This window comes from Salvelinus namaycush, chromosome 33, assembly GCF_016432855.1.
Source record: "Salvelinus namaycush isolate Seneca chromosome 33, SaNama_1.0, whole genome shotgun sequence".
NCBI lineage: Eukaryota > Metazoa > Chordata > Actinopteri > Salmoniformes > Salmonidae > Salvelinus > Salvelinus namaycush.
Window position 1 is genome coordinate 36199210 of NC_052339.1, and position 20644 is coordinate 36219853.

General features: G+C 44.0%; 1 protein-coding gene across 2 annotated transcripts in view; it reads right to left on the reverse strand.

Annotated features, from left to right (window-relative positions):
* plod2 (procollagen-lysine, 2-oxoglutarate 5-dioxygenase 2) overlaps window positions 1–20644 on the reverse strand; it is a 150181-nt gene that overhangs the window by 83914 nt on the left and 45623 nt on the right. For both annotated transcript variants that reach the window (XM_038972867.1, XM_038972868.1), the window contains exons 2-3: window positions 12162–12253; window positions 8821–8957 (exon numbers count right to left, since the gene is read on the reverse strand). In XM_038972867.1, coding sequence (XP_038828795.1) covers window positions 8821–8957; window positions 12162–12253 — 229 coding nt within the window. The remainder of the gene's footprint in view (window positions 1–8820; window positions 8958–12161; window positions 12254–20644) is intronic.

A 20644-nucleotide genomic window follows, 5' to 3' on the forward strand; every position in this document is an offset into this window, starting at 1 on the left:
CCCTTTATTTAACCAGGTAGTATTATTCCCCTTTATTAACCAGGTAGTATACTTCCCCTTTATTTAACCAGGTAGTATACTACCCCTTTATTTAACCAGGTAGTATTATTCCCCTTTATTAACCAGGTAGTATACTTCCCCTTTATTTAACCAGGTAGTATACTACCCCTTTATTTAACCAGGTAGTATACTTCCCCTTTATTTAACCAGGTAGTATACTACCCCTTTATTTAACCAGGTAGTATACTTCCCCTTTATTTAACCAGGTAGTATACTTCCCCTTTATTTAACCAGGTAGTATTATTCCCCTTTATTTAACCAGGTAGTATACTTCCCCTTTATTTAACCAGGTAGTATTATTCCCCTTTATTTAACCAGGTAGTATTATTCCCCTTTATTTAACCAGGTAGTATTATTCCCCTTTATTTAACCAGGTAGTATACTTCCCCTTTATTAACCAGGTAGTATACTTCCCTTTATTTAACCAGGTAGTATACTTCCCCTTTATTTAACCAGGTAGTATACATCCCCTTTATTTAACCAGGTACTATACTTCCCCTTTATTTAACCAGGTAGTATACTTCCCTTTATTTAACCAGGTAGTATACTTCCCCTTTATTTAACCAGGTAGTATACATCCCCTTTATTTAACCAGGTAGTATACTACCCCTTTATTTAACCAGGTAGTATACATCCCCTTTATTTAACCAGGTAGTATACTTCCCCTTTATTTAACCAGGTAGGCCAGTTGAGAACAAGTGAGACATGAGACATTCTTCACGCTGAATCAGGGTGTCAGCACACATTCATGGATTTAAATAGCCAATGAATACGCAGATTGGCACATATGTTTTTTTATTATTGCTCATTACAAAAATTATATTTTATTCTTGGGAGGTGTGTTTCCTGACCGATTACGCGTTTGGTTAATGATTGTCCCCCAGGAAAAATCCCCAGAATAAACGATAAGATAACTAAATAAATCTGTAATAATTGTTTACATATTTGCCAAAGATGTTTCAGGTGCTCAATTTCTACATCTAACTAAGGAGTTTGGTGCAGTATTTATCAAGTAAAAGAAGAAAGTGTGACGTGTTGTCTTGTAAACGTCAGAGCTGCTGGTCAGGTCCGTCTCACTGTTTATACTAATGAATAGAGAGCAACATGGCAGCTCTTCGCCCCGTCTTAGTGGTAAATCCACATCGTCAAATCAAAACCAAACATTTATTTACCCGTTGTGACGCACTGATGTTACAAACTCCGTTGTAGACTATTTTATTTTTTATTTTTTTCACCTTTAATTTAAATTATAGATGGGCTATGTACAGGTGCAGACTAGACTGACTTTAGGACCAAAATTATCCTATATACTATTTATAGTCAATTTGTATACTCTAATGATGTTTCTGACTCATATCGATGTCAAATAGGCTCATTTTCTAAGGAATGTGTTGCTTTTTAAAGGCATTTAGGAAAGAATTTAGCCTGAGAAGAATGCAAACACACACATTCATACGTGCACACACACACGAATGCGAGCACACACACACACACACACACACACACACACACACACAAACACACACAAACACACACACACACACACACACACACACACACACACACACACACACACACACACACACACACACACACACACACACACACACACACACACACACACACACACACACACACACCACTCTGTAACTGCTGCTCATCCCTACATCTACTGGCCCGCTGATATTCATCACACGTCACAGTGGTACACTAGAGATGTTAACCTGTTTGGCGTGCAAGCCCGACGTCGGTACACTTATGACAACAGCCAGCTCAAAGTGCAGGGCGCGAAATTCAAAAGATATTTTTTTTAAATATTTAACTTTCACACATTAACAAGTCCAATACAGCATATGAAAGGTACACATCTTGTGAATCAAGTCAACATGTCCGATTTTTAAAATGTTTTACAGGGAAGACAAAATATGTAAATCTATTAGCTAACCACGTTAGCAAAAGACACCACTTTTCTTACTCCATCAGTTTTTTACTCCATCAGTAGCTATCACAAATTCGACCAAATAAAGATATAAATAGCCACTAACCAAGAAACAACTTCATCAGATGACAGTCTGATAACATATTTATTGTATAGCATATGTTTTGTTAGAAAAATGTGCATATTTCAGGTATAAATCATAGTTTACATTGCAGCTACAATCAGAAATTGCACCGAAAGCAGCCATAATATTTACAGACACCAACGTCAAATACCTAATTACTCATCATAAAACATTTCTGAAAAATACATAGTGTACAGCAATTGAAAGACAGGCATCTTGTGATTCCAGACAATATTTCCGATTTATCAAGTGTTTTACAGCGAAAACACAATATAGCGTTATATTAGCGTAGCCACAATAGCCAAAAACACAAGCAATTTCCCAGTAGCAAAAGTAAGCGATCGTAACAAACAGGCAAAAGATATATAATTTTTGACTAACCTTGATTTTCTTCCTCAGATGACAGTCCTATAACATCAGGTTATACATACACTTATGTTTTGTTCAAAAATGTGCATATTTAGAGCGGAAATCAGTGGTTACCCATTATGCTAACTTAGCTACTATTTCCCACAACGTTCGGATATTTTACTGACACTTTTTCTGACACATATTCTGACCAAATAGCTATTCATAAACATAACTAAAAAATACATGTTGTATAGGAAATGATAGATCCATTAGTTATTAATGAAATCACAGTGTTAGAATTCTAAAAATAACTTAATTACGTTATGCAGCTTCGGTATAGCTTAGAGTAGCCAAAACGTTGGCCGCCCACGACTAGTACACAGTTCGACAGATATATGAAATAGCATCATAAAATGTTTCTTACTTTTGCTGATCTTTCATCAGAATGTTGGACAAGGTGTCCTTTGTCCAGAACAGTCGGTGTTTGGATTTAGACCCTTCATTTTCCCTCTCGATTTAGGAAGCGCACTTGCCAAGTGGCACGGATCTCTCCAACGTAAACAAAGTCAGAGAACGGAACACGGCAAAACTCCCGAAAAAATTTCAATAATCTGATTAAACTATATTGAAAAAACATACTTTACGATGATATGGTCACATGTATCAAATAAAATCTAAGACGGAGATGTTAGTCGTCCATAACGAGAGCAAAACAGAAGGCAAATCCATGTCCTCTTTTGCGCGCTCCAGAAACAGGAAGTGGACGGTCACGTCAAACAAAGAGCTTTAATTCCACCTCAGACCAAGATAAACACGAAATTTTTTCTCTCACCGCCTCTTGACAACCAGGGGAAGGTGTATGAAGTGTATGTAGACTCTTACGTATCATGCCCATGTATAGGCATGAAGTTGAACAGAGCATCAATTTCTGACATTCCACTTCCTGGTCAGGAAGTGTGCTGCAGAATGACTTCTGTTTCACTCAGAGAAATAATTCAAACGGTTTTAGAAACTAGAGAGTGTTTTCTATCCAATAGTAATAATAATATGCATATTGTACGAGCAAGAATTGAGTACGAGGCCGTTTGAAATGGGCACAATTTAACTGGCTACTCAATACTGCCCCTTGCAGCCATAAGAAGTTAAAGGACATGGAGTGATGGAACATGGGAAAACCCTCAGGATGCGGCCCAAATGGCCCTGGTCAAAGGTAGGTCACCATAAAGGGAAAAGGGTGTCATTTGTGACGCACCCTGAGAACACACTGGGCCTTGACAGTGTGTTAACTTTCATAGTAGGATGGACATGTTTGATCTCATTGTGTTATAACATGTGTACTGTAGGTATCTGTGTTATAACATGTGTACTGTAGATATCTGTGTTATAACATGTGAACTGTAGATATCTGTGTTAATGTAGATATCTGTGTTATAACATGTGTACTGTAGAAATCTGTGTTATAACATGTGTACTGTAGATATCTGTGTTACTGTAGGTATCTGTGTTACTGTAGATATCTGTGTTACTGTAGAAATCTGTGTTATAACATGTGTACTGTAGAAATCTGTGTTACTGTAGATATCTGTGTTACTGTAGATATCTGTGTTACTGTAGATATCTGTGTTACTGTATATATCTGTGTTACTGTAGATATCTGTGTTACTGTAGATATCTGTGTTATAACATGTGAACTGTAGGTATCTGTGTTACTGTAGATATCTGTGTTACTGTAGATATCTGTGTTACTGTAGATATCTGTGTTACTGTAGATATCTGTGTTATAACATGTGAACTGTAGATATCTGTGTTACTGTAGATATGTGTTATAACATGTGAACTGTAGGTATCTGTGTTATAACATGTGAACTGTAGATATCTGTGTTACTGTAGATATCTGTGTTATTGTAGATATCTGTGTTATAACATGTGAACTGTAGATATCTGTGTTATAACATGTGAACTGTAGATATCTGTGTTACTGTAGATATCTGTGTTATTGTAGATATCTGTGTTATAACATGTGAACTGTAGATATCTGTGTTACTGTAGATATCTGTGTTACTGTAGATATCTGTGTTACTGTAGATATCTGTGTTACTGTAGATATCTGTGTTACTGTAGATATCTGTGTTACTGTAGATATCTGTGTTATAACATGTGAACTGTAGGTATCTGTGTTACTGTAGATATCTGTGTTACTGTAGATATCTGTGTTATAACATAACGTAGCATCACAAATGTTTGACTTCTTTACAAAGAAAGCAGGAAGTGACCTTCCAGTTGACCCACCAGATATATACATCAACACATGGATTTGTTTACCTTAGGACCTAGTCAGTAGCAGCATCCTTTCTGGAATGCGATAAGCCACACATACTCTGAGGTGGGCTGTAATTATTCTGAGAGACTAAAGTCAACTCCGTGAACCCGTATCTCAGTTACCTGCATCAGTAATTAGCTAGTTCTCCAACCGCAGCTTCAGAGCTTTCTAGAAGTAGGACCTTTCATGAATGAAGGGAGGGTGTTTTAATACTAAGTAAACATAAATCTCTACCTCTCCCTCTACCTCCCCTTATTAGCTTCTGTAATGATGTAAATGAACACTCAGTTAGATTTCAACAGGTCTGCACGGGTGAAAGGAGGTGTTTCTCCGAAAAAGACTCTATGGTTAAAAATGGACTTCCTGTCATTTCCTTCTGAGTAAGTGCCTTAAATGAGACTGTTATGTTTAATTAACTAAATTGACCAACAACAAAAAACAACAGTTTGGATGGAAGATATTCTTTATAAAGAGTGAACGTGGCTATCGGAGGCGAGCATCTATACTCTGAGATGGCTTTCTGCACCACATACAGTCCAAGGAAAACCACAATCACAACTCTCTCATGTGATGGTAGGCTGTTGAAATTGGCAAGGCATCAGCACCTTGCTAGGGTTAATTATCCATCCTTGAAACCTTACAGAGAAGCTCTGTGCCCATTTAATGAGATCTCGGGCGATAGCAACACTACAGGAGCCAGTCAGTAACCCTGACACTACCCCTACCAGTCATCCATAACACTACCAGTCATCCATAACACTACCCCTACCAGTCATCCATAACACTACCAGTCATCCATAACACTACCCCTACCAGTCATCCATAACACTACCCCTACCAGTCATCCATAACACTACCCCTACCAGTCATCCATAACACTACCAGTCATCCATAACACTACCCCTACCAGTCATCCATAACACTACCCCTACCAGTCATCCATAACACTACCCCTACCAGTCATCCATAACACTACCAGTCATCCATAACACTACCCCTAACAGTCATCCATAACACTACCCCTACCAGTCATCCATAACACTACCAATCATCCATAACACTACCCCTAACAGTCATCCATAACACTAACCTTACCAGTCATCCATAACACTACCCATACCAGTCATCCATAACACTACCAGTCATCCATAACACTACCCCTAACAGTCATCCATAACACTACCCCTACCAGTCATCCATAACACTAACCTTACCAGTCATCCATAACACCACCAGTCATCCATAACACTACCAGTCATCCATAACACTACCAGTCATCCATAACACTACCCCTACCAGTCATCCATAACACTACCCCTACCAGTCATCCATAACACTACCCCTACCAGTCATCCATAACACTACCCCTACCAGTCATCCATAACACTACCCCTACCAGTCATCCATAACACTACCCCTACCAGTCATCCATAACACTACCAGTCATCCATAACACTACCAGTCATCCATAACACTACCCCTACCAGTCATCCATAACACTACCCATACCAGTCATCCATAACACTACCAGTCATCCATAACACTACCCCTAACAGTCATCCATAACACTACCCCTACCAGTCATCCATAACACTAACCTTACCAGTCATCCATAACACTACCAGTCATCCATAACACTACCAGTCATCCATAACACTACCCTACCAGTCATCCATAACACTACCCCTACCAGTCATCCATAACACTACCCTACCAGTCATCCATAACACTACCCCTACCAGTCATCCATAACACTACCAGTCATCCATAACACTACCCCTACCAGTCATCCATAACACTACCAGTCATCCATAACACTACCCCTAACAGTCATCCATAACACTAACCTTACCAGTCATCCATAACACTACCCCTACCAGTCATCCATAACACTAACCTTACCAGTCATCCATAACACTACCCTTAACAGTCATCCATAACACTACCCTACCAGTCATCCATAACACTACCCCTACCAGTCATCCATAACACTACCCCTACCAGTCATCCATAACACTACCCCTACCAGTCATCCATAACACTAACCTTACCAGTCATCCATAACACTACCCCTACCAGTCATCCATAACACTACCCCTACCAGTCATCCATAACACTACCCCTAACAGTCATCCATAACACTACCCTACCAGTCATCCATAACACTACCCCTACCAGTCATCCATAACACTACCCATACCAGTCATCCATAACACTACCCCTACCAGTCATCCATAACACTACCAGTCATCCATAACACTACCCTAACAGTCATCCATAACACTACCCCTAACAGTCATCCATAACACTACCCTACCAGTCATCCATAACACTACCCCTACCAGTCATCCATAACACTACCCATACCAGTCATCCATAACACTACCCCTACCAGTCATCCATAACACTTCCAGTCATCCATAACACTACCCCTACCAGTCATCCATAACACTACCAGTCATCCATAACACTACCCCTAACAGTCATCCATACCACTACCCCTAACAGTCATCCATACAGGAACCAGACAGTAACTCTACCAGTCATCCATACAGGAACCAGACAGTTACACTACCAGTCATCCATACAGGAACCAGACAGTAACCCTACCAGTCATCCATACAGGAACCAGACAGTAACTCTAACAGTCATCCATACAGGAACCAGACAGTAACTCTACCAGTCATCCATACAGGAGCCAGACAGTAACTCCACCAGTCATCCATACAGGAACCAGACAGTAACTCTACCAGTCATCCATACAGGAGCCAGACAGTAACTCCACCAGTCATCCATACAGGAACCAGACAGTAACTCTACCAGTCATCCATACAGGAGCCAGACAGTAACTCCACCAGTCATCCATACAGGAACCAGACAGTAACTCTACCAGTCATCCATACAGGAGCCAGACAGTAACTCTACCAGTCATCCATACAGGAGCCAGACAGTAACTCTACCAGTCATCCATACAGGAGCCAGACAGTAACTCTACCAGTCATCCATACAGGAACCAGACAGTAACTCTACCAGTCATCCATACAGGAGCCAGACAGTAACTCTACCAGTAATCCACCCAGTCATAATGTGGAGGTAACTGAATATTCACACGTTTGGCTCACAGCAGGAGGGGTTAGGATTTGTTTAAGGGACATCTGGGTCCAATATGGAGAAACCAGAAGCCCTAACCTTTCAATGACCCCACAGCCTTAGTGGACAGATTTCCTTTTTCTAGGAAAACAAGGCACTGAATATTCTAACACAAAGTACCAATGCATATTGCATAAGATAAGGAGTAAGATGAACATGCTTTAGGTAACTAGTGATTTAGACATTTCAAATCAAATGTTATTTGTCACATGTTCCGTGCAATGCTTTACTTTCAAGTCCTTAACCAACAATGCAGTTCAAGAAATAGACCCCCCCCCCCTCCTCCTTCAAAGTGTTTCCTTTCAAATGGTACCAATAATATGCATATCCTTGCTTCAGGTCCTGAGCTACAGGCAGTTAGATTTGGGTATGTCATTTTAGACGAACAATTTTAAAAAAGGGTTCGAAAATATTGACTAAATACAATAAAATACAGGGGGTACCAGTACCGAGTCAATGTGCGGGGATACAGGTTAATCGAGGTAATGTTTACATGTAGGTAGGGGTAAAGTGACTATGCATAGATAATAAACAGCAAGTAGCAGAATTGTAAAAACAAAGGGAGGAGGGAGGGAGGGGTCAATGTAAATAGTCTGGGTGGCCATGTGATTAATTGTTCAGGAGTCTTATGACTTGGAGGTAGAAGCTGTTAAGGAACCTTTTGGTCCTAGACTTGGCGCTCCCGTACCAGAGAGAAAAGTTAATGAACTGGGTGACTAGAGTCTTAGACAATGTTTTGAGCCAACTGAGCGCCTACATTTGAAACGTTTCAATCTTAAAGTAATACATTGGTAACTATTACATAAGTGAATTCTCTCTGCTCCTCAGTAGTGTGATGTACAGTCCAGTTCATCCTACGGTCACCGATTCTCCTACCTGTCAACAGACAGCACCACCAGGTCTTCTTGGTCACTCAGTCCCTCCATGGCTTCCTTCAGTAGTCTCACCTTCTGTCCTCCTCCAATGGAGCGCCCCACGTCCCCACCCCTCCACTCCTCTCCCATGCCCAGGACCTGTGGCAGAGAGACAGGGGACATGTCAGGGGTTAGAGATCAGGGGTTATGGACAAGGGTCAGGAACCCCTGTGAGTTCCATCAATGCTCTTAGCACTGGCTGAGAACTGAGCCCTGGCTGAGTACTGAGCCCTGGCTGAGGATTGAGCCCTGGCTGAGGTTTGAGGACTGAGGCCTGGCTGAGGTTTGAGGACTGATACCTGACTGAAGACTGATACCTGACTGAGGACTGAGCCCTGACTGAGGACTGAGCCCTGACAGAGAACTGAGTACGGACATTTATGTTATGCAAAGTCAGATTCAGTAAGGTTCTACAAGGGCTTTGCCCCAGGAATCCTCTGATGACAGCTAACAAGTTTCCCATAGCCTCAAGTCTACGGCTGGTTCCCCGGAAAGGTTATTACTTCTTATTTCATAGTTCAATCAGTTAATTATTTGAGGATGAGGTTGAGCAGGAGTAAAATAATTACAAGAATGAATATGTCTTGTAGGTAATATCCTGTATTGCGTAATTAAAGAAAGACAACACCTAATCAATGTGGTAGAACTAAACGAGAGAGACGGTGCATGGTAGAACTAAACGAGAGAGACGGTGCATGGTAGAACTAAACGAGAGAGAGAGACGGTGCATGGTAGAACTAAACGAGAGAGAGACGGTGCATGGTAGAAATAAACGAGAGAGAGACGGTGCATGGTAGAACTAAACGAGAGAGAGACGGTGCATGGTAGAAATAAACGAGAGAGAGACGGTGCATGGTAGAACTAAACGAGAGAGACGGTGCATGGTAGAACTAAACAAGAGAGACAGTGCATGGTAGAACTAAACGAGAGAGAGACGGTGCATGGTAGAAATAAACGAGAGAGAGACGGTGCATGGTAGAACTAAACGAGAGAGGTGGTGCATGGTAGAACTAAAAGAGAGAGACGGTGCTTGGTAGAACTAAACGCGAGAGACGGTGCATGGTAAAACTAAAAGAGAGAGACGGTGCATGGTAGAACTAAACGAGAGAGGTGGTGCATGGTAGAACTAAAAGAGAGAGACGGTGCTTGGTAGAACTAAACGCGAGAGGTGGTGCATGGTAGAACTAAAAGAGAGAGACGGTGCATGGTAGAACTAAAAGAGAGAGACGGTGCATGGTAGAACTAAACGAGAGAGACAGTGCATGGTAGAACTAAACGAGAGAGACGGTGCTTGGTAAAACTAAACGAGAGAGACGGTGCATGGTAGAACTAAACGAGAGAGAGATGGTGCATGGTAGACCTAAACGAGAGAGACGGCTAGAACTGAACCAGAGAGACGGTGCATGGTAGAACTAAACCAGAGAGACGGTGCATGGTAGAACTAAACGAGAGAGAGACGGTGCTTGGTAGAACTAAACGAGAGAGACAGTGCATGGTAGAACTAAACCAGAGAGAGACGGTGCATTGTAGAACTAAACGAGAGAGAGACGGTGCATGGTAGAACTAAACGAGAGAGACAGTGCATGGTAGAACTAAACCAGAGAGAGACGGTGCATGGTAGAACTAAACGAGAGAGAGACGGTGCATGGTAGAACTAAACGAGAGATAGGTGGTGCATGATAGAACTAAACGAGAGAGAGATACAGTGCATGGTAGAACTAAACAAGAGAGAGACGTGCATGGTAGAACTAAACGAGAGAGAGAAGGTGCTTGGTAGAACTAAACGAGAGAGACAGTGCATGGTAGAACTAAACCAGAGAGAGACGGTGCATGGTAGAACTAAACGAGAGAGAGACGGTGCATGGTAGAACTAAACGAGAGAGACAGTGCATGGTAGAACTAAACGAGAGAGACGGTGCATGGTAGAACTAAATGAGAGAGACGGTGCATGGTAGAACTAAATGAGAGAGACAAGCATGGTAGAACTAAACGAGAGAGACAGTGCATGGTAGAACTAAACGAGAGCGAGGCGGTGCATGGGTGAACTAAACGAGAGAGAGACGGTGCATGGTAGAACTAAAAGAGAGAGAGACGGTGCATGGTAGAACTAAACGAGAGAGACAGTGCATGGTAAAACTAAACGAGAGAGAGAGAGACGGAGCATGGTAGAACTAAACGAGAGAGAGACGGTGCATGGTAGAACTAAACGAGAGAGAGACGGTGCATGGTAGACCTAAACGAGAGAGACGGCTAGAACTGAACCAGAGAGACGGCGCATGGTAGAACTAAACGAGAGAGACAGTGCATGGTAGAACTAAACGAGAGAGAGGTGGTGCATGGTAGAACTAAACGAGAGAGACGGTGCATGGTAGAACTAAACCAGAGAGAGACGGTGCATGGTAGAACTAAACGAGAGAGAGACTGTGCATGGTAGAATTAAACGAGAGAGAGACTGTGCATGGTAGAACTAAACGAGAGAGAGACTGTGCATGGTAGAACTAAACGAGAGAGAGACGGTGCATGGTAGAACTAAACGAGAGAGAGACTGTGCATGGTAGAACTAAAAGAGAGAGAGACGGTGCATGGTAGAACTAAACGAGAGAGAGGTGGTGCATGGTAGAACTAAACGAGAGAGAGATACAGTGCATGGTAGAACTAAACGAGAGAGAGACTGTGCATGATAGAACTAAACGAGAGAGACGGTGCATGGTAGAACTAAATGAGAGAGACAAGCATGGTAGAACTAAACGAGAGAGACAGTGCATGATAGAACTAAACGAGAGAGATGGCGCATGGTAGAACTAAATGAGAGAGACAAGCATGGTAGAACTAAACGAGAGAGACGGTGCATGGTAGAACTAAACGAGAGAGACGGTGCATGGTAGAACTAAATGAGAGAGACAAGCATGGTAGAACTAAACGAGAGAGACAGTGCACGATAGAACTAAACGAGAGAGATGGCGCATGGTAGAACTAAATGAGAGAGATGGCGCATGGTAGAACTAAACGAGAGAGAGACACTGCATGGTATAACTAAACGAGAGAGAGACGGTGCATGGTAGAACTAAACGAGAGAGAGAGACAGTGCATGGTAGAACTAAACGAGAGAGCGACTGTGCTTGGTAGAACTAAACGAGAGAGAGACTGTGCATGGTAGAACTAAACGAGAGAGACGGTGCATGGTAGAACTAAATGAGAGAGAGACGGCGCATGGTAGAACTAACCGAGAGAGACTCTGCATGGTAGAACTAAACGAGAGAGAGACGGTGCATGGTAGAACTAAACGAGAGAGACGGTCCTTACCTTGACGGTGTAGTTGAAATAGTCGGCCGAATGCATGAAGCGGAGATAACCATCAGTCTCCTGTGTGGCAACGGTGAGGACCAGCAACTTCTCTGGAAAGAACGGAAAACAAAACATTAAACCAGATCCTGACGTGTGTAATCATCATAATCATAACGGCAAATTAAACCAATTTATCACTTTTATTGGTCCTATGTCCGGCATGATGACAGTTTACCCAATTGCAAGGAAGGCCTGCATTCTTACCACAGTGAAATGTTTGGATAAGGAAATAAAAGAAGCATTTTATTGCTCCAAAGCCTGGCGTACATTTAAAGACACAACTCGCACCAAAATATACATGTTGTTTTATCCCTAAAAAGTAGTGGTCATCCCGTTCCTCCCACCGTGATCCCAACCAACCCACAGACCTGGGTCAACACGTTGATGACTGCCTGGTTCAGCAGCGCTATGACACATCTTAATAACGTACGGACAGAACAGCTACATATAACATGAGGAATTTTGTATATAAAAGCATATTTCAGAAAAGGTAATTTAATTATTGGGGTGAAAGGAAGTTCCCGGACCTCCAAGTTCCCGGACCTCCAAGTTCCCGGACCTCCAAGTTTCCGGACCTCCAAGTTCCCGGTCCGCGCTTACAAAATGCACATTTCCTCTGGGTGTGAGGGCTGAGGCTAGGGCTAGGGTTGAGGCTGCGACCAGAGATACCTCCAGTAAGAGAAGTCAACGCCACAGCCTCGTGCGAAAACACATCACGCTGGATGAGGAAGTAGGGAGGGAGGGAAGTAGGAGCTGAGCTCTGATTGTTTGAGGGAACAGCCCCTGAGAAATGTTATGAAAACATACACTGAGTGGAGGGAGGGTGTATTCATTATAATGACAAATACTGCATTAATATCACTGTAGTGAAATACCTCCATCTAACTGTAGTGAAATACCTCCATCTAACTGTAGGGAAATACCTCCATCTAACTGTAGTGAAATACCTCCATCTAACTGTAGGGAAATACCTCCATCTAACTGATACCTCCATCTAACTGTAGGGAAATACCTCCATCTAACTGTAGGGAAATACCTCCATCTAACTGTAGTGAAATACCTCCATCTAACTGTAGTGAAATACCTCCATCTAACTGATACCTCCATCTAACTGATACCTCCATCTAACTGTAGTGAAATACCTCCATCTAACTGTAGTGAAATACCTCCATCTAACTGATACCTCCATCTAACTGATACCTCCATCTAACTGTAGTGAAATACCTCCATCTAACTGTAGTGAAATACCTCCATCTAACTGTAGTGAAATACCTCCATCTAACTGTAGTGAAATACCTCCATCTAACTGATACCTCCATCTAACTGATACCTCCATCTAACTGTAGTGAAATACCTCCATCTAACTGATACCTCCATCTAACTGTAGGGAAATACCTCCATCTAACTGATACCTCCATCTAACTGTAGGGAAATACCTCCATCTAACTGTAGTGAAATACCTCCATCTAACTGATACCTCCATCTAACTGTAGTGAAATACCTCCATCTAACTGATACCTCCATCTAACTGTAGGGAAATACCTCCATCTAACTGATACCTCCATCTAACTGTAGGGAAATACCTCCATCTAACTGTAGGGAAATACCTCCATCTAACTGATACCTCCATCTAACTGTAGGGAAATACCTCCATCTAACTGATACCTCCATCTAACTGTAGGGAAATACCTCCATCTAACTGTAGTGAAATACCTCCATCTAACTGATACCTCCATCTAACTGTAGTGAAATACCTCCATCTAACTGTAGGGAAATACCTCCATCTAACTGTAGTGAAATACCTCCATCTAACTGATACCTCCATCTAACTGTAGTGAAATACCTCCATCTAACTGTAGTGAAATACCTCCATCTAACTGATACCTCCATCTAACTGTAGTGAAATACCTCCATCTAACTGATACCTCCATCTAACTGTAGTGAAATACCTCCATCTAACTGTAGGGAAATACCTCCATCTAACTGTAGTGAAATACCTCCATCTAACTGATACCTCCATCTAACTGTAGTGAAATACCTCCATCTAACTGATACCTCCATCTAACTGATACCTCCATCTAACTGTAGTGAAATACCTCCATCTAACTGATACCTCCATCTAACTGTAGTGAAATACCTCCATCTAACTGATACCTCCATCTAACTGATACCTCCATCTAACTGTAGTGAAATACCTCCATCTAACTGTAGTGAAATACCTCCCTCTAACTGATACCTCCATCTAACTGATACCTCCATCTAACTGATACCTCCATCTAACTGTAGTGAAATACCTCCATCTAACTGTAGTGAAATACCTCCATCTAACTGTAGTGAAATACCTCCATCTAACTGTAGGGAAATACCTCCATCTAACTGATACCTCCATCTAACTGATACCTCCATCTAACTGTAGGGAAATACCTCCATCTAACTGATACCTCCATCTAACTGTAGGGAAATACCTCCATCTAACTGACACCTCCATCTAACTGATACCTCCATCTAACTGTAGTGAAATACCTCCATCTAACTGTAGTGAAATACCTCCATCTAACTGATACCTCCATCTAACTGTAGGGAAATACCTCCATCTAACTGTAGGGAAATACCTCCATCTAACTGTAGGGAAATACCTCCATCTAACTGTAGTGAAATACCTCCATTTAACTGATACCTCCATCTAACTGTAGTGAAATACCTCCATCTAACTGTAGTGAAATACCTCCATCTAACTGATACCTCCATCTAACTGATACCTCCATCTAACTGTAGTGAAATACCTCCATCTAACAGTAGTGAAATACTTCCATCTAACTGATACCTCCATCTAACTGATACCTCCATCTAACTGTAGTGAAATACCTCCATTTAACTGATACCTCCATCTAACTGATACCTCCATCTAACTGTAGGGAAATACCTCCATCTAACAGTAGTGAAATACCTCCATTTAACTGATACCTCCATCTAACTGTAGTGAAATACCTCCATCTAACTGTAGTGAAATACCTCCATCTAACTGTAGTGAAATACCTCCATCTAACTGTAGTGAAATACCTCCATCTAACTGTAGTGAAATACCTCCATCTAACTGTAGTGAAATACCTCCATCTAACTGTAGGGAAATACCTCCATCTAACTGATACCTCCATCTAACTGTAGTGAAATACCTCCATCTAACTGTAGTGAAATACCTCCATTTAACTGATACCTCCATCTAACTGATACCTCCATCTAACTGTAGGGAAATACCTCCATTTAACAGTAGTGAAATACCTCCATTTAAATGATACCTCCATCTAACTGTAGTGAAATACCTCCATCTAACTGTAGTGAAATACCTCCATCTAACTGTAGTGAAATACCTCCATCTAACTGTAGGGAAATACCTCCATCTAACTGTAGTGAAATACCTCCATCTAACTGTAGTGAAATACCTCCATCTAACTGATACCTCCATCTAACTGTAGGGAAATACCTCCATCTAACTGATACCTCCATCTAACTGATACCTCCATCTAACTGTAGTGAAATACCTCCATCTAACTGTAGGGAAATACCTCCATCTAACTGATACCTCCATCTAACTGATACCTCCATCTAACTGTAGTGAAATACCTCCATCTAACTGATACCTCCATCTAACTGTAGTGAAATACCTCCATCTAACTGTAGGGAAATACCTCCATCTAACTGTAGGGAAATACCTCCATCTAACTGATACCTCCATCTAACTGTAGTGAAATACCTCCATCTAACTGATACCTCCATCTAACTGTAGGGAAATACCTCCATCTAACTGTAGTGAAATACCTCCATCTAACTGATACCTCCATCTAACTGTAGGGAAATACCTCCATCTAACTGTAGTGAAATACCTCCATCTAACTGATACCTCCATCTAACTGTAGTGAAATACCTCCATCTAACTGATACCTCCATCTAACTGTAGGGAAATACCTCCATCTAACTGATACCTCCATCTAACTGATACCTCCATCTAACTGATACCTCCATCTAACTGTAGTGAAATACATCCATCTCAGCTCAATTGATTCCACCACAGGAAGTGTGTTCCACAACTTTTTAAAACACACCAATGGTAACCTCACTGGGTAACATTTTGATTACAGGGAGTAGAAATCTATTGCTAGGTCATGTAAAACCACAGTAAGTCAAGCTCTTATTGGAAAAGCAACAAACTAACCACACATGGAAACCATGTGTTTGATGTTGTTGATACCTTTTCACTTATTGGCCTCCAGCCATTACCACGTGCCCATCCTCCTCAATTAAAGTGCCATCAACATCCTGTTTGGTGGAGGTAGGACTGCATGCATTGTATGATGCTGCATGTGCCTCTAAGCATTATGGGTTGTGCACATTACTTTGTTTAAGGTGGGAATGGCTCGTTTAATTTTTTAACGTCAATTTGTCAAACGTTTTTAGTGTCTGTCCATCATGATCCATTATACCTCATAGCAAAACAAACTGCTTAATATGAATATAGAAATATGATTGTCTTTCTTCAAACATGCAAATAAAATGTTGTAAAAGTATCAAAGTTAAAAAAATATATAATTACCCACAATTCTCTCAAAACCGAACTCCTTGGCAAATTAATGCAAAAATGTAAAATTTTTAAGGTGAGAGTAAATATTATGAATATTTAGTAAATCATTTTTATTTTATTAAACATTTGATGATTTAACACATAAAAATTAAGGTAATAAAATATTGAAGTTAAACCAGAAACCTGCATTTTTGTGAAAATCAGAGATGTGTTTGGAAAATATTTACCTAGTCCCTGAATCATTTTTTTATAGTGAAGGAATAAAACGTAGCACTGGTAATAGGGGTCACACGTTTAGAACGGTTTGGGAAAGAGACACTACGTTTTCTCTGGAGTAATGGCCGTGACAGTCACAAATCTGCACTCCGGTTTTTTTTCTCTCGGAAACAAAGACACAGCGAAGCCTAAACAATTATCTCATATATTATCATATCTATCATATATATAGTATATCATATGGGTGATTTTTGGGGCGCGCTGGTGGTCCGGAATTAAAATTCCAGGTTGCACAGCAAAATATTTAGGAGCATTTAGGAGCATTTAGGAACCCTGGATCTAGTTCACAAGGAGGAAATCATATGTTCCTACCCACTTCCTGTGTCTATCTCAATCTGCCATGTTGGCTTAATAACTGTAATGTTAGTTTAGCTGGTTAATACACTTCAGGAAATACCAGACACACCAAAGGGCAGCCAATAACCCAAACTGAAAGACACCTTTCTGGTTGAATAGCACCACTCCATGTGGATTCAGTCTTCAGCCCCACTCCATGTGGATTCAGTCTTCAGCACCACTCCATGTGGATTCAGTCTTCAGCCCCACTCCATGTGGATTCAGTCTTCAGCCCCACTCCATGTGGATTCAGTCTTCAGCACCACTCCATGTGGATTCAGTCTTCAGCCCCACTCCATGTGGATTCAGTCTTCAGCACCACTCCATGTGTATTCAGTCTTCAGCCCCACTCCATGTGTATTCAGTCTTCAGCCCCACTCCATGTGGATTCAGTCTTCAGCCCCACTCCATGTGGATTCAGTCTTCAGCACCACTCCATGTGGATTCAGTCTTCAGCCCCACTCCATGTGGATTCAGTCTTCAGCACCACTCCATGTGTATTCAGTCTTCAGCCCCACTCCATGTGTATTCAGTCTTCAGCCCCACTCCATGTGGATTCAGTCTTCAGCACCACTCCATGTGGATTCAGTCTTCAGCCCCACTCCATGTGGATTCAGTCTTCAGCACCACTCCATTTGTATTCAGTCTTCAGCCCCACTCCATGTGGATTCAGTCTTCAGCACCACTCCATGTGGATTCAGTCTTCAGCCCCACTCCATGTGGATTCAGTCTTCAGTTCCTGGGAATGCAAACTCAGTTTTCAGCACTCTCCAGATGCTCTGAAATATTGAAGTGATAATGGAATCTCCCCCTGTCCTCCCAAAGCTCCATCACAGCCTCATTGGTGTTAATTTCCCTCTATTTCCTGTCAGTATTACTCAGCCATTCCCTCACCCTGGTCTAGTCTGGTCTGCCCTGCAGTGGGGCTGTCACCATTCAAATGGCGCTTCCAGCTCTGTTCTAACACATGCAGGTCCATGGCGGGATGAAGATCTGTCTCCCCATAACTAAGCCAGGGGTCTCCGGTGACAGCTAGCCAGACAGTCAGTCAGCCAGTCAGCGAGTCAGCCAGTTAGCCAGGCAATCAGCCAGCCAGCCAGCCAGAGAAACAGCCAGCTAGTAAGCCAGCCAGTCAGCCATCCAGCAAGCCAGAGAGACAGCCAGTCAGTCAGTCAGCCAGAGAGCCACCCAGACAGAACTCCAGCCCCAGCTCCAGCCCCAGCCAAAACTCCAGCTCCAGCCCCAGCAGGGCTCCAGCCCCAGCCCCAGACAGAGCCCCAGCCCCAGCTCCAGCCCCATACAGAGCTCCAGCCCCAACCAAAACTCCAGCCCCAGACGAAGCTCCAGCCACACAGAGGGAGATGGGGGAAGAAGGGGACGCTGCCTTGAAAAGCTGAGGTGTGTCTTTGTCTCTGTCTCTGTATCTGGCTGTCTAGTCTGCTGTCTGGCTGTCCAGTCTGCTGTCTGGCTGTCTAGTCTGCTGTCTGGCTGTCTAGTCTGCTGTCTGGCTGTCTAGTCTGCTGTCTGGCTGTCTAGTCTGTTCATGTCTTGGCTAGATAAATGAAGGAGGGTGAGGGGGATGGAGTGACGGGGGAGTTGGAGGGATGGAGTGACGAGGGAGTTGGGGGATGGAGTGACGGGGGAGTTGGAGGGATGGAGTGACGGGGGAGTTGGGGGATGGAGTGACGGGGGAGTTGGGGGATGGAGTGATGGGGGAGTTGGGGGATGGAGTGAAGGGGGAGTTGGAGGGATGGAGTGACGGGGGAGTTGGGGAATAGAGTGACGGGGGAGTTGGGGGATGGAGTGACGGGGGAGTTGGGGGGTGGAGTGACGGGGGAGTTGGGGAATGGAGTGACGGGGGAGTTGGGGGATGGAGTGAAGGGGGAGTTGGGGGATGGAGTGAAGGGGGAGTTGGGGGATGGAGTGACGGGGGAGTTGGGGGATGTAGTGACGGGGGAGTTGGGGGATGGAGTGACGGGGGAGTTGGGGGATGGAGTGACGAGGGAGTTGGGGGATGGAGTGACGGGGGAGTTGGGGGATGGAGTGACGAGGGAGTTGGGGGATGGAGTGACGGGGGAGTTGGAGGGATGGAGTGACGGGGGAGTTGGGGGATGGAGTGAAGGGGGAGTTGGGGGATGGAGTGAAGGGGGAGTTAGGGGATGGAGTGACGGGGGAGTTGGGGGATGGAGTGACGGGGGAGTTGGGGGATGGAGTGACGGGGGAGTTGGGGAATGGAGTGACGGGGGAGTTGGGGGATGGAGTGAAGGGGGAGTTGGGGGATGGAGTGAAGGGGGAGTTGGGGGATGGAGTGACGGGGGAGTTGGGGGATGGAGTGACGGGGGAGTTGGGGGATGGAGTGACGGGGGAGTTGGGGAATGGAGTGACGGGGGAGTTGGGGGATGGAGTGAAGGGGGAGTTGGGGGATGGAGTGACGGGGGAGTTGGGGGATGGAGTGAAGGGGGAGTTGGAGGGATGGAGTGACGGGGGAGTTGGGGGATGGAGTGACGGGGTAGTTGGAGGGATGGAGTGACGGGGGAGTTGGGGGATGGAGTGACGGGGGAGTTGGGGGATGGAGTGACGGGGGAGTTGGAGGGATGGAGTGACGAGGGAGTTGGGGGATGGATTGACGGGGGAGTTGGGGGATGGAGTGACGAGGGAGTTGGGGGGTGGAGTGACGGGGGAGTTGGGGGATGGAGTGACGGGGGAGTTGGGGGATGGAGTGACGGGGGAGTTGGGGGATGGAGTGACGGGGGGGGTGGGGGATGGAGTGACGGGGGGGTTGGGGGATGGAGTGACGGGGGAGTTGGGGGATGGAGTGACGGGGGAGTTGGGGGATGGAGTGACGAGGGAGTTGGGGGATGGAGTGAAGGGGGAGTTGGGGGATGGAGTGACGGGGGAGTTGGGGGATGGAGTGACGGGGGAGTTGGGGGATGGAGTGACGGGGGAGTTGGGGGATGGAGTGAAGGGGGAGTTGGGGGATGGAGTGACGGGGGAGTTGGGGGATGGATTGACGGGGGAGTTGGGGGATGGAGTTGGGGGGTGGAGTGACGGGGGAGTTGGGGGATGGAGTGACGGGGGAGTTGGAGGGATGGAGTGACGGGGGAGTTGGGGGATGGAGGGACGGGGGAGTTGGGGGGTGGAGTGACGGGGGAGTTGGGGGATGGAGTGACGGGGGAGTTGGGGGATGGAGTGACGGGGGAGTTGGGGATGGAGTGACGAGGGAGTTGGAGGGATGGAGTGACGGGGGAGTTGG